Genomic DNA, 27,751 nt, shown 5'->3' with positions numbered 1-27,751 from the left:
CAAACAGGAAGGATATAACCCCACCCACTTTGCCAAAGCACAGCACCCACACCACTAGAGGGATATCTTCAACCACCAACTTACAAGGCCGAGTTTCCCCCACAAAGATCTCCGCCATGGCACAACCCAAGGGGGCTCCAACCCAGACAGGAAGATCACATCAGTGACTCAACCTACTCAAGTGACGCACCCCTCCTAGGGACGGCATGAAAGAGCACCAGTAAGCCAGTGACTCAGCCCCTGTAATAGGGTTAGAGGCAGAGAATCCCAGTGGAAAGAGGGGAACCGGACAGGCAGAGACAGCAAGGGCGGTTCGTTGCTCCCGAGCCTTTCTGTTCACCTTCACACTCCTGGGCCAGACTACACTCAATCATATGACCCACTGAAGAGATGAGTCTTCAGTAAAGACGTAAAGGTTGAGACCGAGTTTGCGTCTCTCACATGGGTAGGCAGACCATTCCATAAAAATGGAGCTCTATAGGAGAAAGCCCTGCCTCCAGCTGTTTGCTTAGAAATTCTAGGGACAATTAGGAGGCCTGCGTCTTGTGACCGTAGCGTACGTGTAGGTATGTACGGCAGGATCAAATCAGAGAGATAGGTAGGAGCAAGCCCATGTAATGCTTTGTAGGTTAGCAGTAAAACCTTGAAATCAGCTCTTGCCTTGACAGGAAGCCAGTGTAGGGAGGCTAGCACTGGAGTAATATGATCAAATTTTTGGGTTCTAGTCAGGATTCTAGCAGCCGTATTTAGCACCAACTGAAGTTTATTTAGTGCTTTATCCGGGTAGCCGGAAAGTAGAGCATTGCAGTAGTCTAACCTAGAAGTAACAAAAGCATGGATTAATTTTTCTGCATCATTTTTGGACAGAAAGTTTCTGATTTTTGCAATGTTACGTAGATGGAAAAAAGCTGTCCTTGAAAAAGTCTTGATATGTTCGTCAAAAGAGAGATCAGGGTCCAGAGTAATGCCAAGGTCCTTCACAGTTTTATTTGAGACGAATGTACAACCATTAAGATTAATTGTCAGATTCAACAGAAGATCTCTTTGTTTCTTGGGACCTAGAACAAGCATCTATGTTTTGTCCGAGTTTAAAAGTAGAACGTTTGCAGCCATCCACTTCCTTATGTCTGAAACACAGGCTTCTAGCGAGGGCAATTTTGGGGCTTCACCATGTTTCATTGAAATGTACAGCTGTGTGTCATCCGCATAGCAGTGAAAGTTTAGGCTAATCTGAAGATGGTGCTGGCTAAAACTAAAACTGGCGAGTATAGAGATATTGTTATCCACGTTGACACCAACGATGTTAGGATGAAACAGAGGTCACCAAGTGCAACATAGCTTCAGTGTGTAAATCAGCTAGAAAGATGTGTCGGCATCGAGTAATTGTCTCTGGCCCCCTCCCAGTTAGGGGGAGTGATGAGCTCTACAGCAGAGCCTCACAACTCAATCGCTGGTTGAAAACTGTTTTCTGGCCCTCCCAAAATGTAGAATTTGTAGATAATTGGCCCTCTTTCGGGGACTCACCCACAAACAGGACCAAGCCTGGCCTGCTGAGGAGTGACGGACTCCATCCTAGCTGGAGGGGTGCTCTTATTTTATCTACCAACATAGACAGGGCTCTAACTCCTCCAGCTCCACAATGAAATAGGGTGCAGGCCAGGCAGCAGGCTGTTAGCCAGCCTGCCAGCATAGTGGAGTCTGCCACTAGCACAGTCAGTGTAGTCAGCTCAGATATCCCCATTGAGACCATGTCTGTTCCTCGACCTGGGTTGGGCAAAACTAAACATGGCGGTGTTCGCCTTAGCAATCTCACTAGAATAAAGTCCTCCTCCTTTCCTGTCATTATTGAAAGAGATCGTGATACCTCACATCTCGAAGTAGGGCTACTTAATGTTAGATCCCTTACTTCAAAGGCAATTATACTCAATGAACTAAGACCATTCACTGTTTTCAGGGTGTGTTCATAGTCATAGAGACAACTGAAAGTAAGAAGCTAGATATTAGGCTTACACTAATTGTGTAAAGAGGAGAAGTGCAGGCAAAACCCTGTAAATGAAGATTACCAATACATTTTATGAGTAGCTTCTTGTCCCTGTTGCTGACCGACACACAGGCTACTGGCACTACTACATAAATAATCATTGCCACTATAGGCTATATTACATAGAATTGTAGGCTTACATTTACAATGTTTTAGATGCATTTTTATAATCTACTTTTTCACATATCCATTATTTCAGTCGAGGGCCCACAGTGGAGCGCTTTTTCCTAAAATTAAATCCTTGCCCAGGGGAGGATTCGAACTCGCGGCCATCGTACCTTGCCGTCTCTGGGTTTACTGCCTTCGTGGATTACACCACCAATTAGTGATGGCAGTAAGGGTAAATTACAACTATTTGACAGGAACACGAGCGCCGTCAACTTTTTTTAAACAATGTACAGTACCAGTGAAAAGTTTGGACACCTACTCATTCAAGGGTTTTAATTTGTTTTTACTATTTTCTACATTGTAGAATAATAGTGAAGACATCAAAACTATGAAATCATGTAGTAACCAAAAAAGTGTTAAACAAATCCAAATCTATTTTATATTTGAGATTCTTCAAAGTTGACACCCTTTGCCTTGATGACAGCTTTGCACACTCTTGGCATTCTCTCAACCAGCTTCAACTGGAATGCTTTTCCAACAGTCTTGAAGGAGTTCCCACATATGCTAAGCACTTTTTGGCTGTTTTTCCTTCACTCTGCGGTCCAACTCATCCCAAACCATCTCAATTGGGTTGAGGTTGGGTGATTGTGGAGGCCAGGTCATCTGATGCAGCACTCCATCACTCTCCTTCATGGTAAAATAACCCTTTCACAGCCTGGAGGTGTGTTGGGTCATTGTCCCATTGAAAAACAAATGATATTCCCACTAAGCACAAACCAGATGGGATGGTGTATCGCTGCACAATGCTGTGGTAGCCATGCTGGTTAAGTGTGCCTTGAATTCTAAATAAATCACTGACAGTGTCACCAGCAAAGCACCATCACACCACCACCACCTCCATGCTTCACGATGGGAACCACACATGCGGACATCATCCGTTCACCTACTCTGTGTCTCACAAAGACATGGCGGTTGGAACCAAAAATCTCTGATTTGGACTCATCAGACCAAAGGACAGATTTCCACCGGTCTAATGCCCAATGCTCGTGTTTCTTGACCCAAGCAAGTCTCTTCTCATTGGTGTCCTTTAGTTGTGGTTTCTAAGCATAAATTCGACCATGAAGGCCTGATTCACGCAGTCTCCTCTGAACAGTTGATGTTGAGATGTGTCTGTTACTTGAACTCTGAAGCATTTATTTGGGCTGCATTTTGAGGTGTAGTTACATCTAATGAACTTATCCTCCGCAGCAGAGGTAACTTTGGGTTTTCCTTTCCTGTGGCGGTCCTCATGAGAGCCAGTTACATCATAGCGCTTGATGGTTTTTGTGACTGCACTTGAAGAAACTTTCAAAGTTCTTAATTTTCCGGGATCCACTGGCCTTCGTGTCTTAAAGTAATGATGCTGTCATTTCTCTTTGCTTATTTGAGCTGTTCTTGCCATAATATGGACTTGGTCTTTTACCAAATAGGGCTATCTTCTGTATACCTCCCCTACCTTGTCACAACACAACTGATTGGCACAAACGCATTAAGAAGGAAAGAAATTCCACAAATTTAAGAAGGCACACCTGTTAATTGAAATGCATTCCAGGTGACTACTTCATGAAGCTGGTTGAGAATGCCAAGAATGTGCAAAGCTGTCATCAAGGCAAAAGTTGGCTTCTTTAAATAATCTCAAATATTCAATATGTTATGATTTGGTAACTACATGATTCCATGTGTCATTTCATAGTTTGATATCTTTATGATTATTCTATAATGTAGAAAATACGAAGAAAAACCCGGGAATGAGTAGGTGTCCAAACTTTTGACTGGTACTGTATGAATATAAACGTACATGTTGTATAATCCTCCTGTCACGCCCTGGTCGAAGTATTTTGTGTTTATCTTCATTTATTTGGTCAGGCCAGGGTGTGGCATGGGTTTTTGTATGTGGTGTGTTAGTATTGGGATTGTAGCTTAGTGGGGTGTTCTAGTTAAGTCTATGGCTGTCTGAAGTGGTTCTCAATCAGAGGCAGGTGTTTATCGTTGTCTCTGATTGGGAACCATATTTAGGCAGACATATTCTTTGAGTGTTTCGTGGGTGATTGTCCTTAGTGTCCTGATGTCCTTGTTCTGTGTTTATTTGCACCAGTATTAGGCTGTTTCGGTTTTCGTTACGTTTTGTAGTGTTTGTATTTAGATTCGTGTTGCTTTCAGTTTAATAAACATGGATCGCAATCTACACGCCGCATTTTGGTCCGACTCTCCTTCAACTAAGGAGAACCGTTACACCTCCTACAGCTTTATTGCTGAACATTGTCTAACATTAGTACTAACAGCAAGTAGCCTTGTCAAGGATGTATCAATGCAATATTGGCATATGTTGTTACAGACCAACAAAACAAAAGGCAACCTTGAATTTGTAGATTTAAAATATCCCTCTGGTGGCCAGGGTTGACCTATTTTAAGAAATACAATTTGTTGGTGGATATGAAGTCTAAGATCTTTGATAGGCTGATGTGGAATTTTGTTCCAGGAAATAATCAGTCATCTGGTGAGGTTAGGGCTAACGTGTACCAGGTTATCTGATGGGACCAGCTACAATCCAGCTACAAATCACGTGCAAGTAAATGTATGATTTTAATTGGCTGATGCACATTTTGTGACAGAGCAACTGTTTGAATTTAATGTTAGTTTCTAATGTTCACAAGTATGGCCCATCCATCATTAAAGTGTGTTTATTATCTGTGTGTATGTACCTGAGGGAGTGTATGTCTGTGTAATCTGTATCACCTGTCTTTTCCAGGAGGAGGGTCCAGAGGTGCTGCTGGTGAAGGAGGAGGGTCTGGGGAACCCTGAGGGGAACATGGTCATGGAGGACAACCAGACTACACCTCCTCCTGAACCCACAGAAGAACCAGCTGAGCAGCACAGGACCACACACAGTCTCACTGAGGTGAGCCTACTGTGAACTACTGTCTGAATGGTATTCGTTCAGGGCCTGTATCCACAAAGCCTCTGAGTAGGAGTGCTGATCTAGGATCAGTTTAGCCTTTTAGATCATAATGAATAAGATTATATGGCAAGACCAGCACTCCTACTCTGATTCTCTTTGGGTTTTTTAAATGTATTAATATTTTTTTTTTTAATTTGACCCCTTTTTCTCCCCAATTTCGTGGTATCCAATTGTTGTAGTAGCTACTATTTTGTCTCATCGCTACAACTCCCGTACGGGCTCGGGAGAGACGAAGGTTGAAAGTCATGCGTCCTCCGATACACAACCCAACCAGCCGCACTGCTTCTTAACACAGCGCGCATCCAACCCGGAAGCCAGCCGCACCAATGTGTCGGAGGATACACCGTGCACCTGGCAACCTTGGTTAGCGCGCACTGCGCCCGGCCCGCCACAGGTGTCGCTGGTGCGCGATGAGACAAGGACATCCCTACCGACCAAGCCCTCCCTAACCCGGACGACGCTAGGCCAATTGTGCGTCGCCCCACGGACCTCCCTGTCGCGGCCGGTTACGGCAGAGCCTGGGCGCGAACCCAGGGACTCTGATGGCACAGCTGGCGCTGCAGTACAGCACCCTTAACCACTGTGCCACCCGGGAGGCCCTGATTCTCTTTGTTGATACGGGCCTAGGTCTTCATACATGTTGTCTTAAGTGTGGGACCATGCCTTTAAATTATCAAACCAAATAATCAAATGAACTAACATGTTTGCATAGTACTCATAGTAATCCCTCATTGCCCAATCAGAAGATGCTCCATAGCAAGGTGCTCATCAGATTTATTGATCCAACATCCTCTCACTCTGTATCTTACAGTCAGTAGGCATGGAGGATGGGAAGCCTTATCTGCTGCTGGTCAAAGAGGAGACAGTAGAAGATGCACCAGAGAGCATTGATCTGTTGAGTGGACTAAGGATGGGGGAGGAAGGTAAGGGAGAAATGCATATAGCCTACGTACAGTAATAACTGCTTTATACGCTCTTGGCATTCTCTCAACCAGCTTCACCTAGAATGCTTTTCCTAATAAAATACCAAATACCAAAAATAGATCTTAACTGGGATTAGAAATTTGCCTGGATTGTTTTTTTAAAATCAATATAACTTATGTTTGCATACATAGTTTTCTCTGCCATGTTCGTAAAGTCTATTTTCTAACCTCTTCCTGCAGGTGGATGGCTGAAGGCTAACAGAGGAGACTGGGTGGCCATCTTGGATTCCCAGACTCAGATGGGTGCAGCCAAGGGCCCAGGGGATAGTGTCACTGAGCAGGACAGGACTAGAGGTGACATAGTGGAGGTCAGTGGATGGGACAGTGTCCTCAACTCTGGGCTGGGGAACAACACTGTTAACCACAACCAGAAAAAGACAGTCGAACACAAAACAACAACCAAACTTAGTCTCCATGACAACAGACTGGCTGAGACCAGGGCGAGGCATAGATTTGGTCTGCAGGTACGGGGTGGTGTCCGTATGTGGCGGAAGAGAACAGACGCAGACTCTGCTAGCGATGTTCCGTCCTGCTCCTATAGTTGTGATTCAGAGAGACTGATGGTACCTCAGGTTAACCCCCTAACAGATGCTGCCTTCAGCCTGCCTTCTATAGGATCTATCAACTGGAACATGGACCCCGAGACATCACAGACATGCCCAGGCCTTTGTCCTCCTCACACTCTCCTGTTAAACCAGACCTCAGACAATGCCAGTTCCTCAATGCTAAATGGCTACACAAGCTCATTGACAAATGACAGTAGTAGTAACACTGTCAGTAGATCCGGTGGCAAAGAGAAGCGCTTCCCGTGTTCATTCTGTGGGAAAGCCTTCAGTTTCCCTAAACAGATGGAGATCCACCAGAGGATGCACACAGGGGAGAAACCTTTTGGCTGCCACTTGTGCAGGGCTAGTTTCTCCCAATCGTCCAACCTGAAGAGGCACCAGAGAGTCCACACAGGGGAGAAACCCTACAGCTGTCCCCAGTGTGAGAAGAGATTCTCACGCCAGCACGATCTCAAGATGCACCTGAAGGTCCACACTTGAGAGAGGCCGTTCACCTGTATGCACTGCGGGAAAAGGTTTTCAGAGAGAAGCTACCTCAGGATACACCAGCAGAAAATGCACATGGTCCATGAATAGTGTATACTCACTGGGTTCACCACGTCATTTCAACATGTAGAATTGGGAAATATTTGGTAGATACATTGATCTATTTTCACCTACTCAAAATGACAGCTAAAAGTTTGCTGAATTCCCAATGTGTTGTCACGATGCTTTCAACCATCTAAAAGTGAAACCAAATTCCAATGGAAAAATCTGTCAGATTTTTGGTTTCGTTTTCACCTACGGTATGTGTTGTCACTGAGCTTTCAAAAATGTAAAATCACACTAAAGTTCAAAGTTAAAATCACACATTGTCAGATATTGTTAATTTATACAACAACTTAATGTGTGATTGATTGATATGACTGATTGATCTAATAGTACTACCAAATGACCACTATTTCTGGACAACTTAAGATGTTGTACACCGCATTCAGCCAAGTGTGTAACATCCTAAGGTGCCTGCGGCTCACCATTTAAAGCTAGTTAAGGAGGGAAATTATGCCTTTGCAGCCTGAATGAAGGACGTGATATGTACGAGCCAGTCCACAGGGGAAACGAGTGTATTACCGGGAATGCACATCATTCCTAGATAGTGCAGATCTAGCAGCCACTATAGGCTGGCTGTCCTGTAGTGGTGCACTATAGTGGTGCAATTGCCATCATACTTGAGACACTGGCGATCTCATAAAACAACTATCTTAACTTGAAATTGGTGCTGACTATTCGGATATCTCTCTTAGCAACCTAGATGTTGTTTCAGCAATAAGGCATGAGAGAGAACCCAGGATTTATCCTGTGATAACTCCCGACTAAGGGCTGTTCTTATGACCAAGGTGAAGCCAAGGGCTGGGGAAACAGCCCTTAAGAGCTTGTTATCACACAATAATTCCCTGATTCTCATACCATATTTATTTGATAAAACGTTTGCCAACATACACTACCTTTCAAAAGTTTGGGGTCACTTAGAAATGTCCCTGTTTCTGAAAGAAAAGCACCTTTTTATTCATTAAAATAACATCAAATTGATCAGAAATACAGTGTAGACATTGTTAATGTTGTAAATGACTATTGTAGCTGGAAACTGATGGAATATCTACATAGGCGTACAGAGGCCCAATATCAGCAACCATCACTCCTGTGTTCCAATTGCACTTTGTGTTAACTAATCCAAGTTTATAATTTTAAAAGGCTAATTGATCATTAGAAAACCCTTTTGTAAGTATGTTAACACAGCTGAAAACTGTTGTCCTGATTAAAGAAGCAATAAAACTGGCCTTCTTTAGACTTGTTGAGTATCTGGAGCGTCAGAATTTGTGGGTTCGATTACAGGCTTAAAATAGCCAGAAACAAAGAACTTTCTTCTGAAACTCGTCAGTCTATTCTTGTTCTGAGAAATGAAGGCTATTTCTTGCGAGAAATTGCTAAGAAACTGAAGATCTCATACAACGCTGTGTACTAGTCCCTTCACAGAACAGCGCAAACTGGCTCTAACCAGAATAGAAAGAGGAGTTGGGAGGGCCCTAGTGCACAACTGAGCAAGAGGACATGTACATTAGAGTATCTAGTTTGAGCAATAGATGCCTCACAAGTCATAAACTGGCAGCTTCATTAAATAGTACCCACAAAACACCAGTCTCAATGTCAACAGTGAAGAGGTGACTCTGGGATGCTGGCCTTCTAGGCAGAGTTCCTCTGTCCAGTGTCTGTGTTCTTTTACCCATCTTAATATTTTCTTTTTATTGGCCATTCTGGGATGTGGCTTTTTCTTTGCAACTCTGCATAGAAGGCCAGTATCCCGGAGTCGCCTCTTCACTGGCTGATCCAACATATGTATTATGAACTTCTAGATTCCATTTGAAACCAACCAAAGCTTGAAAACGCCAGGCCTATATGTATTGTCTCTTTTTACTTTTACACTGGGCTGAATTGAAACAATAGCTGTTGATGACGTTCCAAATGCTATATAGGCCTAAATAGCATCATTGATGATATATGATTCATGAAGAAGGGTTACATTTCATTTTCTCTGTTTAACCTACCCTTTAGAATGACTTCCATAGCAACAGTGAATCTATTAAGTGGACGTTTCTCAACAACCATTCTAACAATAGCACGTTGGTAATGGTGTGACGGTAATGGTAATGACGAAAAGCTAAGCAGGGCTGGACTTGTAGATAGATCAACTCTCTAGCCTATTGTTTGTGTTTTCGTTGAGTGGATAATACGTTTTTTGTTTCAAAAGTATAAATACATTTTTTTATGTTTGACTTTTTTTGTTTGACTTTCTAATCCAATGTATTTTCCACGTCACAATACATTGAAATAACGTTGATTTAACCAGTTTGTATCCAGTGGGTAGTGATGTGTAATATAGTACTAGTTAGTTTGTTTGTAGTTCATTCTGTTGGTATTGGACGTAGCTGGGAACTGGGTGAGATGAGTATGATGAGGCAAAGTAGATGATGGTTGGTGTGATGATGTCTGTAAAATGCTAAAGTGATAAAGTGACAAACTTTGTCCCTTTAGGTGTATTAGATAATCATAGTGCCTTAATTCATGTTTATTTGACATGAAGTTGTGTGTAATATAATGTTGAACCTTTTCCAAAGTATTCTAAAATAAATTTGATCAAAGCGAGCATACCAGATTTACAGAAATGGTCAAGTGTTACCATAGTGAGAAGTTATTCTACTTTTCACATATGGTTTTGTACAATAAAAATGATTCTAATGCCATTTTGTTGAAAACCTACATGGATTCTGCTGGCTAACTTGGTTATTTTGTATCATTTGCAGACTGTTTGGACCTTTTTATATATATATATATATATATATATATATATATAATAAACTCCAATAGCTCCATATGGCTAGGCTCTTTAATCAGTGTTAGTTACACTTCATTGTGGTTAACATTGTATAATATGTCATGTTTCTGTGTGTACAGCAAAGGGTTTCTTATATATACCTTTATATGCTCTTCTGAACAATCTTTGTTTACAGTCTGCAGTCCATGAGAACCTGCTGATATCCAGTGTTACTGGCAGGAGAGACTGGACCTCTGAAGTGGCTGGTCACAAACCATGGCCCCAGATCAGAACCCCGGATCAGGGCCATGGATCAGGAGCCGGCGTTCTTCCTTTCCGAGTCAGAACCAGAACCCAACCGTGAGGGACAGAGACTCCACCACCACACAGAACACAACCAGTGGACAGGTGGACTGAACAACCTCAGTCCTGGTGGTCATTAAAGAGACAGAGGATCCAGTCTGCAGCCCAGACCCTTCTCTTCACAGTCTCAGTGCAAGGATGATACAGGGCCTGGGGCTGATAGAGATAGACCTTCCTATTCCTATGATACAAACACTACACATATCCATGATGAACAGAGCAGGTCACCCTGGGCTTCAGCCTTTACAGAGAGCAGTGGGAGACCCCCTGGTGGAAGTCTATCAGCAAATCGGTCTTCTCCTTCAGGGTCTCATCTAATGCCTGGTGACTGGGTTCATAGAAGGCCTGGGTCTAGCCTTCCTCAGCTGGCTCATGGTTACTCCACGAATACAGACAGGGGCACCTATGCAAACTATGTGAAGTCGCATCAAACCATTCACACCAATGAGAGGCCCTTCAAGTGCAAACTATGTTACAAGAGCTTCTCCTTCCTGAGTAACCTTATCAAACATAGGAGTGTCCATAATGGGGAGAAATCTTAGCAGTGGATATCTGGGGACCATTCTTTAGCTAAAATATTATAGTTATCATGTGAAGTGTCTTGGGGTAAGAGGGTAATTAACCACATGCCCCTCATTAACTTGTCATTTGAAACAGGCTTGTGTAAATACCTGTTTTTAGAGAGACTGTAATCCTAGGCTCGTTCAAAGATAGTGATTATGAATAGGATGTGTGATAAGCAGTATTTCAAAGAACAGCGCGCATAACTTTTTCAATTAACCACACCCTTTGCACTATGACGCCAACCCATAAGATCCTTTTACTTCAGTGTAAACGGAAGTGAACAGTGACCAAGAACATTTTCCACGAAAGCGTTTTTGATGTTATTTAGACGTTTATTAACACCCTGGAACTTAAAAGATGACTAATTTAACTGCCCAGCATTACATTGGTTACCTCAGGTAGTGTTTAATTCGCGTTGGAGACCGGACTTGGTTGATAGCTAGCAAGCGTTACCTAGAACGTCTAGCTATTAACAATGGCTAACGGTATGATTTTTCACACTCAAATAGCCTCCATTATGGAGATGCTAGCGAATGCAGCCGTGGCAGATATATGTAAACTCGTAGACGACGACTATGCAGTGTTTCGTTTGGAAATAACTCAAAGCCAAAAAGAAAACAGGGCATTGCGGAGGAAACTACAGCTACTGGAAATGAAGGTGGCACGGGAGCGCGTTCTCGCCAGTCGTCCCAGTAGTGTCAAGATCCTCGACCGATACAGAGGAATGGCAAGAGGTACATTTAGCAGGCAGGGTGTTGTTAGATTTAATCTAGTCTTAGTCATTTTGACAAACATATCATTCAGTCATATAAAATATAAATAAGTCACATTTTTTGTCGTTTGAGTAATGATTTAGTCTAGTTATTGTCAAAATGACGAAAAGAGTGGGCCATTTTAGTCAATTAAATGCCCTTTCATTTTAGTCACATCACATTTGTATTGCCTCATTAACCTACAATAAACATAAATCACACATATACAGTGTACAAAACATTAGGAACCCCTTCTAAATGTTTATTCTCAGAACAGCCTCAATTTGTTGGGGCATGGACTCAAGGTGTCAAGCATTCCCCTGGGAGGCTTCCCCATGTTCACTCCAAAGCTTCCCACAGTTGTGTCAAGTTGGCTGGATGTTCATTGGGTGATGGACCATTCTTGATACACATGGGAAACTGTTGAGCATTGCCTTATTTATTTTATAGCATACTGGGTGACTGTCATTCATATTCCTTTCACGCTGCTTGATGTAACTTTGATAGGTTTAGGTTACTACATGATACTCAAATTTTCCCTACACCCATCATGAGGTTGCTACAACCTTTCCTATGAATGAAAGTTTACAATGTAGAGGTTGAGAGAAACATTTGAGTAATCAAGGTGACAGACAGTGACACATTCAATACCACCTTGCACACTCTTGCCTGCATCTAGCTCATCTAGCGTGTAATCATTAATCCAACAGTTGCAAACGAGAGTTTCTATTGTAGAAATTCAGCTATGTTTATCCCCGTTCTGTTTGCTTCCATTGAAGAAACGTTTTTCAATGGAATCGGCGGAACGAACACACCCCTGATCACACGCAAACACAGTTCACTTTCATTGCAGCTGCATACAAACGGCATGATCACTGCTCGTTAATTCCTTGCAGGCTTTAGTGTACAATACATCAGCTGTCTGTGACCCAGGCTGTACACACAGCCTACTTCGTTGTCAACATAGCTACTAGAACTAACATGTTAAACACGCTACAATCATGTAGTACAGTTGGCAAGAAGTTTAGTAGTTACACTGGTGGGCCTCGTGGCATTAAATTAAAACCAAAAGCTTACCTTGACTTGGGAATGTTAGTGTTGGCTAGCCATAGCCAGCTAGCTAACATGGCATCCCTCGCTGTTTGAGCTGGGTGTTTGAGTAGACTAAACTAGCTAGCTGCATTCGCTAGCTAAGTGAAAATGGGGGAAAAAAATACAAAATATCTCTCGCTTTCTTGCTTCTCCTTCATTTTTGAAGAAATTCGAGTGCTTACCTTAGAGTGCTGTTGAGGCTACTGTAGACCTTCATTGCAAAACAGTGTTTTATAATCAATTATTTGGTAAGATGTGAATATATTTAGTATAGTTTTATCTTAAAAGGTTAACTTTTTTCAGGTTTTAATTATTTTTTTATGAAATTCACTGTGGAGGATGACCCTCTCCTTCCTCCTGATGAGCCTCCACTGATCAGATGAAAACATGACTGGTTGTGTTTATACCACAATAAAATGTAATACATTTTAAAAGTTAAATAACAGATCTTTACGACTACGCCCACAGAGATCCTATTGAATTAACAGAGATTGTATATTTAAATCTATGACTAAGCTCATCCATACCGGGAATAAATTAAATCTACTTTCACCCCTGCTTATATAAGAATTATCTGGCCATGTAAATTCCTAATTCAGGCTACATAGATAATACACATTACATACAAAACAAAAAATACACACAGAAGCGCAGAGCAGTGTTTCGCCCCAGTGATATAGTAGAGTCACTAAACCTTGATTCCCCTGTGCTCGAGTCACGAGTTGCTGTGGCTGAAGTCGGACCAGGACTCGGGCACTGGGACTCGGAAGTGCTCAAGTCTGAGCCACTGGGTCCACATGAACTCAAAATAAAGTTATTTACCCAGTCAAATATAGCATAGTGGCAATAGGAATTTAGCAACTAGTGTCTTCTAATCAGCCAATCCCATTCCAGGCATCACTTACCTGCTTCTCTCCATCTGCTCTTAATGCTCATCTTTTCCTCCATTTTTAAAAATTGAATTTAGCTGTGATGCAGTCCCTGATCAGTTGTATGTTGTTACATTTGTACATTTGATACATTGGAGCAGCTCAGAAAGTGAGCCATGTTGATACATTGTATATAATTTCATCCTTGGTATAACCAGTGCATAGGCCAGTCTGGGTAGGCTTTGCAAGTTCTGTGTCACACAGCAGTGCCAGAGAAGAAAAACAGCTTTGCGACGGGCATGTGTGCAGCTTTACAGCAAAGAAAACTGTAAAAATCCAATATGTATTGAGTAGAAGTGTGAATATCAGTGACAGGTTTTTTGTGTGTGTAGCACGTGCATAACGTTTAGGAAACGGGAACAAGCATTGGAGGGGGCGAACAGGACTCTAGGCCACTGAATTTTTCTGCCGTGGTATTGCGATACTTGGCCTTGGTATCATTTGTAAAATGTGACAACACTACAGTCTATAGGGATGAGGTCAGTGACCAGGAAACCTCTCTCTTGACGTCAGCAAGACAAAGGACCAAAACGCTCCCATTCTCATTGACAGGGCTGTAGTGGAGTTTCAAGTTCTTCGGTGTCCACATCACTAAGGAATTGTCACTGTCCACAAACACCAACCCAGTTGTGAAGATGGCACGACAATGCCTCTTCTCCCTCAGGAGATTGAAAAGATTTGGCATGGGCCCTCAGATCCTCAAAGTTCTACAGCTGCGCTATTGGCAACTGCTTGGCATCTGACACAGAGAGGCCCAACTCGTAGGAAAATCTGTCTCCCTCCGTTTGATCATTTTCGCCCACCAAGCAATGAGTTTTTGCAGGGAGGTCAATGATAGTGTTGAATTTTGCCAACAAAAAATGTTCTGCTTTATTTGCTACGTGAGTTTTGTTTGGTCGAATAGAAGCTTCGTAATGCTTAAGGTGTTACGAGTGTAAGTACGAAGTACGACGTGACATCCCGGCAACTTTGGGGGGGGGGAAACATTTTATATCGTAATTGCTTCAAGATGGCTATTATAAATGTAATGAGGCTAGTAGTGTAGCTTTTTTTTTTTTTCTGAATCTATCTTTTAATTTTTTTATTAATATCAAATCAATACATAAAGCACATGAGGGAACACAAGCATACATAGATTACAAACAATAGACAATCGACCTAGGGGGTACAATATCACATTACAATTACACAAGGACCTTAAGGGACATGCATATACTTACAATTCTAACAGCTTTTTTGTTAGTAGAGCATTTAACCGTCTTAAAATACAGTTCAATTTATTTTTGTAGGGTACGAAAATGTGGTTTTCTGTTTGTAAATTGACATTTGTGTATATGAAATTTGGCCAAAAGAATAATGAAATTAATTACATAAAAATGATTCCGCTTATTTCTATTGTATGTAAAGAATCCAAACAGTACATCTCTCCACAATAGTGTAAAATCTTCATAAATGTGTTCAATTATAAACCTACTGATGTCTTGCCACAGTTTTCTTACATGCATACAATGCCAAAAAAGATGCACAACTGTTTCTGGGTGGTCATTACAAAAGGAGCAATTTGAGTTGATGTTTTCCTTAAACTTCTTCATATAGTGGTTGGCAGGATAATATTTATGAATAATTTTAAAGGAAACTTCCTTAATTTTGTTAACAAGTAGGTATGTGTGTGGCAACATCCAAACTTTTTCCAACAGATATTATCAATAAATCCATTCCAATAAGGCATGACATAAGGTATAGATACAACATCCTGCTGAAACAAGGATCGTATCGCTCTGTTGTTGAATGGACCAAAAGAGAAACAAATCTTTCCTACTGATGAGTCAACAGGGTCAATAGAAGGTAGGCTCTGAGGGTCAGGTCTTGACATGTTCCTGAATAACATAGCAACACCTGAGGGAATGGCATCTAAAACAATTGCAAAATCTTTAGGTGTTACAGGGACCTTGAAAAGTAATAAGAATTCTTTATAACTGAGTAAAAGACCCTCTGCATTTACCAGTTGGCTCACCAATAGGATATTATTTCTGAACCAATATTCTAAAAACAGAGAGGTATTTTTATACAATATATCCCGATTATTCCATATATAATATCTGTGTGGAGAAAAATTGTGTTTATAAATTAAGGACCATGACAAGAAAACCTGCCGATGAAAAGCAGAAAGTTTCACTGGAACTTTGTCAATATTATAATTGCAAAACAACATGAAGTTAAGGCCACCAAAAGTAGAGAAGACATGATGAGGAATAAAATTCCAGATAGAAGTGGGTCTTCTTAGGAATTGTTTTATCCAATTGATCTTGAAAGTATTATTTAAAGTAGTAAAATCCAGAAAATTCAGTCCACCATTCTCATAAGTGTTTATTACAACAGTTTTCCTAATGTAATGGGTACGGTTTCTCCAAAGAAAGTTGAAAAGCATCTTGTCTACCTCCTTGCTTATTTTACGGTCAAGATATAAAGATAGAGCACCATATATTAGTCTAGAGATACCTTCAGCCTTGGTTATTAGGACTCTACCTTTTAAAGATAAGTCCCTCTGTAGCCATTGATTTAGTTTCTTCTGGGTTTTTTTAATAAGAGGTTTAAAATTTAGTAAGCCTCTAGACTTCTGATCCTTTGTAATGGTTATGCCTAAATATGTAAGTTCTTCTTTTACTGGAATACCATAATATGAAGGTGTCACACAATCTTTGACAGCCATGAGTTCACATTTCTTAATGTTAAGATATAGACCAGACGCTTTGGAAAAGGATTGTATCACATTGATCGATATGGGAATTTGGTTAGCGTAGTAGTGTAGCTTCTCTCTCCATTGAATACTGGCGGTTGACGTCAACAACCCTCATCGAATATTCAAAAAATGATTACAATAATGAGACGTATCCACCAATCCAAAGAAAGGATAGTTGGGAGCTAGACAGCCCTCGGTGCCGCTTTGTGGACAACAACTCCCATTGTTAGGACGGAGAGGTGTGTATCTTGTCAGTATATCGTAATCGTTGTCTCTCTCCCCTGTGATCCGGAAACCGATAAGTGGTCGAGGAGCGTGTCAATCACTGACGTATAATAAGAACTGGAGACTGTATCTAAAATGTCTGACCGTAGTTTTCCCGGTTTATACAGACTAACTTCACATGCGCACTAGCACATAGGGAGCAGCGACGACGTCATCCCAAAACATGGCAGACATTGGGTGAATATAAAATGTTAATATCTTTGGCTGTGAGTGATTATATATATATTAAATATAATTCAATTGGTGTTTTGTGCACAAAGGTGAGGATTAAAGGGTTTTAGGAATTGTCTAATCGCACTTCTCTATGTGATTGCCTATAGAAATTGCCTTTATCTGCCACACCCCCTTTGAAACAGCTATTGTATTTTCAGAGGAGAAAAGCATGCACATATTTAACAACGATATGCTACTTAACCTTTTATCTATAAACAGTTAACTTAATTTGTTTTGTTTTTTATCACATTACACATTTATTTTGGGATCCACCTGTAAACCTCATTTGCCTGATTGAAATTGCGGAGAAAAGGCCATTGTCTCCGTCCAGTAGTGGAACGAGATTGCGTGAAGATGATGTACGGCGTAGTAAAATACGTCACGATGTGAGTGCGGATTCACAGCTCAGGGCATTTCGCCCGGTTCCCCTCTGCTCATGTGTCCCCTCTGCGCACATGTGTTCAAATGTGTTAACCAGAATTGGGTCTTGGTCAGTTTTTGGATAGTATGCAATAAGTCCCCTGATTACTTAGCTATCTTGCACAAAGACACAATGATATTATAACCAGATTCTTCATGTACTGCATTTCCTATTATTTACTCAATGAAAACAATGTGATGCATGGAACATAATACATCAAACAATAAATAGTATATCAAGAAGTTATGAGAAATGTTAACTTACATCCTTGCCAATTGTAGACATTGTCAATAAATATATTGTTGAGCATTGACAGTAGCTAAACTAACCACCTCTTTCCCCCCAATCACTCTCTCAGGTGAAGGACATCTCACTGGAGGCCACAGGAGCTTTGTGAAGCCAGTGGGACACAATACATGGAGAGATGACCAACCAATCACTGTTGATGAGGGGAGTGGAACCTCAACCCAGCACGTTATCGTGATAGAGGTTAGAGCACATTCCCTACGACATTGTTATCCAATTCAACTCATGTACCGGTAATAAACTCCTCTCTTCATGTGTCAGTCTGAAGATGCAGAGGCTGCAGGTCCTGGGGTCAAGCCGGAGGGGTCTGAAGGAGAGGAGGACCCATGGCACAGCAGAGACATCCAGACTGGAGCAGCATCTGGTGCGCCCCATGTAGCCACGGAGGACCCCACCTCCCCTGTCCAGCCCAGGATCCGACACTGCATCACGGAGGTCAGTGGAATGCCGAACTTCGCCCTCAAGTCAGAGACCAACACCAAGACATTAACTGAAACACACAGGCTATTACACACAGGAACTGACCACAGATCAGACCCAAAGAGACTGGGGCCACTCCGCTGTCCTGCTGCTCCCGGTTCCGAATACTTACCGGTATTTCAGAGCCAGAAGACGGTTCATTCCCGTGGAGATGGTGATGCGTTAGACACTGGTGTTGATGATCCGTCTTGTTCTTACTCTACAGAGATGGACTCTGGCAACATGCCCTTGTGTTTAGAGACACAGAATGATCTGTCTAGAGGGGGGTGGAACCGGTACACTAGTAGTGTACACTCTGAAGGGTGCCTAGATAAGAAAGGGGAGGTTATAGTCATTGATGAAGTGACTGTGAAAATGGAGGGCGACATTTCTCTCACATGGAATGCAGATAGTCACCTAGGTGACGGACACTCACAAGGCAGAGACTTCTTAGATTACAGGGAAAGTCTAGAGACAAATCCAAATGTCGCGACCCACTCCCCTTTACACACACTCAAGGATCGGGACCCAGTGTCCACATCAATGGGGCCTTCCGATTCACACAGCCTTTTCGATCAGGTATTGAACTCAAACGACAGCGCTAGAGCCCAGGCTCGGGAAGGGGGAGCAACATCAGACAGTAGTAAAGAGAAACGGTTCCTCTGCATGTTCTGTAACAAAGGCTTCAGCTGCCTCCAGAAGGTGGAGATTCATCAGAGGTTCCACACAGGGGTGAAACCCTTCAGCTGTAACCAGTGTCACATGTGCTTCGCCCAGGCTGGTGACCTGAAGAGGCACCAGAGGGTCCACACAGGGGAGAAACCCTACAGCTGCCCCCAGTGTGAGAAGAGGTTCTCCCGCCTGGACAAACTGAAGATGCACCTGAAGGTCCACACGGGAGAGAGGCCGTTCGCCTGTACACACTGCAGGAAGAGGTTCTCAGAGAGGAGTTACCTCAGGATACACCAGCAGAAAAACCATTCCACTCTATAACATGGAAAGTAACATTGCACTCCATAGCTTCTGAGGTTTAGATCAAATATTGAATTAAAGATAAATATTAATTTGTAATTGTCAGCAGAAAAGATCCACAGATGAATTTGGAATAACGAGAGTAACAGATTTCATTGTTGAATATTCCTGGGTAGAATATTGCATCCAGACATTGTGTGATATATAAGGCATATATATATATATACGCATAAAAAGTCTGATACATAGTGTTTGTACTGTGTAGGATATATGTTCACAAATGCCTATTTGATTACTTCCATTAAACTATTACATTTTTAAAGTTCATGCATCTTTTTAGTTGAGATGTGTATGTGTGGTTTTCATATGGTGTATTTAACACTTGTTTATGTTTAATAAACACAAAATGGGACTTTTCACTCTGACTTTCATTGAATCTGTCTTTAATATACATCACATCTGATCTCACCCTAGTCTACATACACCCAAGAGCACTTTATAACCAATATACACTTACTAAATATACCTACGCATACCCACACACTAATAAACACCTACTGTACACGTCATTATAGTTTAGTCAGGTTTGTCTGATGATGACTTTTGACTATTTTTACCCACATCATATTTATGTCCATCATGATGCGTTTAGCAGTGATGTCATTCTATAACTACAGTATAGGACTCAAATGTAGTAGAGATGGGGAAACGCATTTTAAAAGTGTGTTTATTATCTGTGTGTGTGTGTGTGTGTGTGTGTGTGTGTGTGTGTGTACTTGAGGGAGTGTATGTCTGTGTAATCTGTATTACAACTCTCTTCCAGGAGGAGGAGGGTCCAGAGGTGCTGCTGGTGAAGGAGGAGGGGTGTGAGGAGGGTCTGGGGAACACTGAGGGGAACATGGTCATGGAGGACAACCAGACTACACCTCCTCCTGAACCCACAGAGAAACCAGCTGAGCAGCACAGGACCATATACAGTCTCACTCAGGTGAGCCTACTGTGAACTACTGTCTGAATGGTATTAGGTCAGGGCCTGTATCCACAAAGCTTCTGAGTAGGAGTGCTGATCTAGGATCAGTTTAGCCTTTTAGATCATAATGAATAAGACTATACGCAGGTGGGGACCTGATCTTAGATCAGCACTCATACTCTGAGATGCTTTGTGGATACAAGCCCAGGTCTTGATTCATTTTGTCTTAAAGGGCCCCACAAGAGGGCAATGCTGCCCCTATTTCGATTTAATTCTTGTCTGTCCTGGGGCCTGTTGCACAAAAGTAGAATTAAGACATCCGGGATAAATGACTCAGCTGAGCTCAATGAAGCCAAAACATGTGCGTCCAGGCTTAATTGGTTGCACAAAGACCAAGCCAGGATGAGCAGACACGGATTCATTAAGCCAGGTGAAACCAATCCTGGATAGGTGCGCGCTCACGGCTCACTCAAATAGACCCCGCCACAGATCACAGATTAACTGATTTACCATGGCAACTAGAGCCGCGTACTTTTCCCCGTCGGAAGCACAAATCCTCATGGAGGCATACGAGGAGGTAAAAGATATAATTAAGAAGAAAGGCAACACCGCCACAGTGATAAAGCAAAGAGAAAAAGCGTGGCAAAGTATTGCAGACCGCCTGAATGCGTAAGTAGTGCACAATTACACACTCACCGCTCCGCTGAAACATCACAATTACAATTCAAATATTTAATTCACATCTCCAAAAATGCAGTTGTACTGTAATTATGAAACGGTTAAATTTTTTATTGAAATGCACTGCAGATATGAGTGAAATTGTGTAAAGTAACTCCATCACACTGTATAAAGCTATGATAAATTTTTTGATATTTTTACTGAAAACAAGACAAAAATACCAAGTAATTTTTTGCAGTGTGACTCCATTAAATGTGTGTGTGTGTGTGTGTGTGTGTGTGTGTGTGTGTGTGTGTGTGTGTGTGTGTGTGTGTGTGTGTGTGTGTGTGTGTGTGTGTGTGTGTGTGTAGATTAAACATGAACGGGCCAAAACGGACATGGCAGCAGGTCAAAATCAAATACAAGAACATTCTGCAGAATGGTATGGTCCCTGACTAATATTTAACAAAGCACAAGCATATATTGTACCCAGAAGGTGCCTGCTCACACATTGTCTGTACTGTTTTAGCAGTGAAAAAGAATACCCACAGACAAGGCACGGGTGGTGGGTCACCAAAGGCTGACCTTACCCCAGCAGAGGACATGGCCTTGGAGCTAAATAAAGGCAGGCCCGTCTTAGAGGGGATCCCTGGGGGAAAGAGACGAGCATAGGTTCCTCCCAAGATGCCACCCGCTTCATTCAAGGTATGTCCTTCCATCTCTACATGGGATACAACCACATTCATATTGAATCAATTTGGACTGTCTGACTTTGGTTTACCTATTGCCTTGCAGTGTCTGGCAGCACTGTGTTCCTGTTAGAGCCACCAGCACAAGCACCAGACGATGCTGATCCAGTGAGTACTCCATCAAAGGCATACTGTAGGCCTGGCATGTCTTGTCTACTAGCTTCAATATGAATCCGATTAAATGTGATAGGGTGAAGGCCCCAGTTGCAGCAGCAACAGCACATGATGGAGACGATGATGAGGAGGAGACCATCTCTCTGGATTCCAGAAGGCATGAGGTATCATGTTAAGACTGTGAAAGTACTATTTACTCTACAATGGTGAGGAGTCCTCATCAAAATCAAAAAATCTAATTTCTTTTACAGGACCCAGATGCTATACAGTGGGAAAACCAGCCTGGCAACATAGTGCGTATTAATAAAAGGACACCACATCCTGCCAAATTCCAGCTGCGCTAATTGTATTGTGTTCACAGAGCTCACAAGCTATCAGAAAGTTGTATGGCAACCACCTCCGGCGCCAAATAGAACTGGCAGACATAGACATTCAGTACAAGAAGAAAAAGATGGAAAATCTTGCACTGGAGTTCGAAATAAAAAAGAGGACAATTAGGAAACTGGACCTTGAAATAAAAAAACTTGAGAGGGAGGTGAGATATGCCTTCAATGTACACTGTATGCTAACTGTAACACAAATGTATTAATCATTATTTTTCTTTCCTCCCCCAGCTCCAAGAAGATGACACAGCTCAAAATAAAAATTAGGTATATTCTCGTAAAGTCAAGTGAGCCAAGACATATGAGCTCTTATTGTGAGCACACAGGACGGTGGCATCTTTCTAAGGTTTTTTTTATTTTCCCAGCAATCAGTACAACCAAGTCATCGTTATAAGGCATCGCCCTCTTTTGCCCACCCCCCAGCACCAGGTGTGGCCACTAGCCTATATGAAGGCCCAAAATTGTGTGTTCCTTTCTGCTCTGACAATGGCATGCCCATTCGTGCGAGATGTGGTGGATGAAGAAGCACTTGTGCTGAGGAGAGCCTTCAGGCGAGAAAGGGTCTTCAGGGACCGGTTGGACCCACTGGCCTTCCCTGATGACCATCTATATGAAAGATACAGGTTTTCTGCAGATGGCATCAGGTATCTATGCAGACTACTGGGTCCCAGGATTAAGCACCGCACTGCACGGAGCCATGCACTGAGTGTGGAGCAAATGGTTTGTGTGGCCTTGCGCTTTTTTGCTAGTGGAGCCTTCCTGTACTCAGTGGGGGATGCAGAACAGCTGAACAAGGCCACAATTTGCCGCACAATAAGGAGTGTGTGTCTGGCTATCAAAGCATTAGCAGATGTCTTCATCTCCTTCCCTGGCCACAGAAGACTCTGTGACATCAAAGAGGAGTTCTATAGGATTGCAGGTAAGAGGATCTACAAATTACAGGACAACTGTTAACACATAGTAGGATACTCATTACTTTGTGTGACAGGTTTCCCCAATGTCATTGGTGCAGTGGACTGCACACACATGGATAAAAGCCCCCTCAGGTGCCCATGAGGCCGATTTTGTGAATAGGAAATCCTTTCACAGCATTAATGTTCAGGTGAACATAACTTTTTGATATTGTCCATTGACGAACACTCTGCATTGCCAGTGATGTGCATTGATTGGTGTAATAGTCCTCATCTTATGATTTCAGATGGTCTGCAATGCTGACTGTGTGATCAGCAATGTTGTGGCAAAATGGCCTGGCTCAGTCCATGACTCCAGAATCTTTCGGGCCTCTGAAATCTCAGTGCCTATCACAAGGTAAGCCACACAACCCCTATTTATAACCATCATGGCTGTGTCAAGAATATCACTGTGTTTATGAGGTAGTAATGATGAGATTTTGTGTTGACAGGTGTGTTGCTGGTAGACAGGGGGTATGGCTGCCAGCCTTTTCTCCTGACACCTTTCACAGACCCCCAGGAAGCACAGCAGGCCTACAACCATGCCCATGCCAGGACCAGGGCCAGAGTTGAAATGACCTTTGGCCTCCTGAAGGCACGCTTTCACTGCCTTCACAAATTAAGGGTCAGCCCTGTTAGGGCATGTGATATTACTGTGGCTTGTGCTGTCCTCCACAATGTGGCCTGCCTGAGGAAGGAGAGGGCCCCCAGAGTGCCACCAGCCATGGACTGGGACAATCCGGCAATCTTCCCTGATGACGACAGTGGTCGGCTGCTGAGGGACCAATATGTGTTGAATTATTTTAGTTAGTATGTGTGCTTTCAATTTTGGTTAAATATGTCCTGCGGTGGCAGAGGAATTTGGGTTTTTTTGGGTTCGTTTTTTGACGAATTTGGCCTCTTATGATGTTTGTGCGCTATACTGTGTGTAATACAAGGCTGCAGGGAGGCTACTGCATCCATTCATTTGTCTGTTCAGTTGATGTGTATGGATTTGTCCTGCATTTATTTTAGTGTGCAGACATGCAGGGTGTGTTATATACAGACCTTTGAATGTGTATGTATCATTTTGTATAATATGCTTGGATTCTGTGCTTTCCATCTTGTAGAGTCACTGTGACTTCAGTTTCGAAAGGAGCTGATGGTTTACCTGCTTTGTTTTGTCCTTATTCAATAAAGGAACATAATGTTACACATTGTGTTTTTATATTCATATGGAATGTGTATTTGTTTATATGACAGAGTACTAGGGCCACACTGAAGAAAAAGGATAAAGTCATACATTTATGAGGCTGGTTCTTTCTGCAGAAAAGCTACATATTGTTTTTACAGTTTTGATACTTATGACAATGTGATACTTAATATTCTGGCACATCAGCATGTCTTTGTTTATGAAACCATACTGAAGTACAATTTCACGAAATGCCCCACATCTGTCATTTTAACAACTGTCCTCCTTTAAAACAACTGGTTACAATATTATGACTTGTGTTTTTTTTCCCCTCTGTGGCCCTAATATTCTATCATTTTATATATAGCCTTATAGTCTATGGGAAACTGTAAATTATCTAATGATAGCAACATCATCTAAAAATCATTTTTTATCCAAAATCATTGAAATTAATGATCACAAACGTTTAAATAATAACAGTGGGTCTAGTTATATGTGATAACAATGTATAGTGAGCAGTGAAATAACTATTGGTTTCCATTTGTGGTGACTGCTGACTGACATTAGGGATGAGATTAAATAGATCCTGGAATTTAGCCTGGTCTGGAGCAGGCTAGCTCCACAGAATAAATCTCCATGGTAATTTATACCATAACATATCCTCCTGCCCCCTATCCATCTTTAGTGCAACCGGATTACGGATCAATTGAGCCAGGATCACCAAGATATCCTGGCTTAATCCCTATCCTAGTTTTGTGCAACAGGCCCCTGGGGCCTGTTGCACAAAAGTAGAATTAAGACATCCGGGATAAATGACTCAGCTGAGCTCAATGAAGCCAAAACATGTGCGTCCAGGCTTAATTGGTTGCACAAAGACCAAGCCAGGATGAGCAGACACGGATTCATTAAGCCAGGTGAAACCAATCCTGGATAGGTGCGCGCTCACGGCTCACTCAAATAGACCCCGCCACAGATCACAGATTAACTGATTTACCATGGCAACTAGAGCCGCGTACTTTTCCCCGTCGGAAGCACAAATCCTCATGGAGGCATACGAGGAGGTAAAAGATATAATTAAGAAGAAAGGCAACACCGCCACAGTGATAAAGCAAAGAGAAAAAGCGTGGCAAAGTATTGCAGACCGCCTGAATGCGTAAGTAGTGCACAATTACACACTCACCGCTCCGCTGAAACATCACAATTACAATTCAAATATTTAATTCACATCTCCAAAAATGCAGTTGTACTGTAATTATGAAACGGTTAAATTTTTTATTGAAATGCACTGCAGATATGAGTGAAATTGTGTAAAGTAACTCCATCACACTGTATAAAGCTATGATAAATTTTTTGATATTTTTACTGAAAACAAGACAAAAATACCAAGTAATTTTTTTGCAGTGTGACTCCATTAAATGTGTGTGTGTGTGTGTGTGTGTGTTTTTTTCTATAATGTTGCTTCAGAAGCAAGCAAGCAGTGGTATGCAGGGTGGTATGCTGCTGGCTACAAATAGGCTACATACAGTAATATCTGCATTCATAAAATGAAATTAACCCAACTTATGTTTACATAGAAAAACACACATTATAATGGATGAACTTCACCAGGTACTTGACTCAAAAATCTCCACATGTAGAATGTTCTCTGTCATGTTTGTAAAGTCTATTTTCGAACCTCTTCCTGCAGGTGGTTGGGACGGCATCACTGGGGGATGGCATCACTGAGCAGGCCAGGACCAGAGGCGACATAGTGGAGGTCAGTGGGTGGGGCAGCATCCTCAACTCTGGGCTGGGGAACAACACTGTTAACCACAACCAGAAACACAGTTGATTACAAAACAACAACCAAACTTAGTGTCCATGACAACAGACTGGCTGAGACCAGAATGAGGTGTAGGTTTGGTCGATGGAGAAGTGTCTTATGTGGTGGGAGAGAACAGTCACAGACTAGCCTAGCGATGCTCCGTCCTGCTCCTATAGTTGTGATTCAGAGAGACTGATGGCGCCTCAGGTTAACCCCCTAACAGGTGCTGCCTTCAACCTGCCTTCTATAGGATCTATCAACTGGAACATGAACCCTGCGACAACACAGACACTCCCTGGCCTTCATCCTCCTCACACTCCCCTAATCTTAAACCAGACCTCAGACAATGCCAGTGCCTCATCACTAAATAGCTACACAAGCCCATTGACAAATGACAGTAGTAGTAACGCAATCAGCAGATCCTGTGGCAAAGATAAGTGCTTCCTGTGTTTGTTCTGTGGGAAAACCTTCAGTTTCCCCAAACAGCTGGAGATCCACCAGAGGATGCACACAGGGGAGAAAGAATTTGGCGGCCCCCTGTGTGAGAACAGGCTCTCCAACCAGTAGTACTGCGCAATTAACAGAAATGTAGATTATTTTTCCAATTTTAAACAACTAATTGACTGATGTTGGTTCAATTATTTGAATTCCATTAGTTTTTTTTCTGTAACCGCAATGCAGCAGTGTCTCTAGAGAAGTCAGATCAAGCCCAAATTGTGCAATGTAGTAGAGAGTTGTAGTTTCCAACAGGACAATATTCTCCGTAGTTTAGCACAGAAAACGTGGTAGTTAACTACAATGACCATAATGCATTGCGTGCCTACTTGTCTGGTCTGAGACGGAGAGAGACCAAAGAAGGCGCGACGCGAGGGATAGAGAGCAGTTGCTTTACCTGAAAATACACAATCTAAGATTGAAATCTGGTATTCAGTCATAAAAGTATGCCTTATTTACTTTGAAGAACTAAGAACACAATTAAGATTGTGATTTTTTTCACCAGCACCACCTGATGGGGCACCACAGAGTCCACTCAGGGGGAAAACCCTACAGCTGCCAGCAGTGGGAGAAGAGGATCTCTCGCCAGGACCAGCTGAAGATGCACCTGAAGGTCCACATGGGAGAGGGGAGCTACCTCAGTATACACCAGCAGAAAATGCACAAGACCCATGTATAGAGTATTTGACATGTAATGTAGTACTAGTTAGTTTGTAGTTAATTCTGTTGGTTTTGGATATATAGGGAACTGGATGAGGTGAACTGAGGAAAGAATGAGTATGATGAGACAGAGTCGATATGGTTGGTGTGATGGTGTCTGTAAAAAATACTTCACTGATGAAGAGTTGACAACCTGTCATGTTTGATGCTGATGTTTTATAATGAGGAAATGATCGTGCCTTATTTCATGTTTACGTGACAGGAAGTTAAGAATAAGAAAGATTGAGATAAGAACATAAAGATGAGTGTAATGTAGAACCTTTTCCAAAGTATTCTAAATTGTATTTTATCAAGCAAGGGTATTTTTTATAATAAACTCCAATGGCTCCATATTGTTAGGTAATTTAATCACAGTCATAGAGATAGAGAAGTCAGAATCAGGACCGAACTACGAGGGACAGAGACTCCACCACCACACAGAACACAACCAGCGGACAGGTGGACTGAACAACCTCAGTCCTGGTGGTCATCAGAGAGACAGAGGCTCCAGTCATGGATCCAGTCTGCAGCCCAGACTCTTCTCTTCACAGTATCAGTGCAGGGATGGAGCAGGGCCTGGGGCTGATAGAGATAGACCCTCCTGTTCCTATGATACAA

General features: G+C 42.2%; 2 protein-coding genes and 1 pseudogene across 7 annotated transcripts in view; all 3 read left to right on the top strand.

The window, feature by feature from the left end:
* LOC112232375 overlaps nt 1–27,751 on the top strand; it is a 232,714-nt gene that overhangs the window by 95,883 nt on the left and 109,080 nt on the right. Inside the window, exon 1 of one of the 6 annotated variants that reach the window (XM_042330454.1) lies at nt 11,656–11,706. The exons of 4 other annotated variants lie outside the window; for them this stretch is intronic. In XM_042330454.1, the coding sequence (XP_042186388.1) occupies nt 11,697–11,706 (10 nt within the window). In that variant the 5' untranslated portion in view covers nt 11,656–11,696. Of the gene's footprint in view, nt 1–11,655; nt 11,707–27,751 lie in introns of those variants that run through there. One more of the 6 variants, XM_042330456.1, reaches the window with a different exon arrangement.
* Nucleotides 16,967–19,560, top strand: LOC121847802 (zinc finger protein 544-like). Its single transcript, XM_042330570.1, has 2 exons — nt 16,967–17,893; nt 17,972–19,560. Exon 2 carries the CDS (start codon nt 18,155–18,157, stop codon nt 19,160–19,162), a length of 1,008 nt encoding a protein of 335 aa, XP_042186504.1. The 5' UTR covers nt 16,967–17,893; nt 17,972–18,154; the 3' UTR covers nt 19,163–19,560.
* LOC112232378 lies at nt 22,501–27,113 on the top strand (annotated as a pseudogene).

The sequence above is a fragment of the Oncorhynchus tshawytscha genome, linkage group LG11 (assembly GCF_018296145.1).
Source record: "Oncorhynchus tshawytscha isolate Ot180627B linkage group LG11, Otsh_v2.0, whole genome shotgun sequence".
NCBI classification, from domain to species: domain Eukaryota; kingdom Metazoa; phylum Chordata; class Actinopteri; order Salmoniformes; family Salmonidae; genus Oncorhynchus; species Oncorhynchus tshawytscha.
Note: the sequence above shows the minus strand (reverse complement) of the source record. Positions and strands in the feature narration are given on the sequence as shown.

What these genes read in the sequence shown, in the direction of transcription:
- LOC121847802 (XM_042330570.1), top strand. Translation starts at nt 18,155, where the DNA reads ATGCCGAACTTCGCCCTCAAGTCAGAGACCAACACCAAGACATTAACT.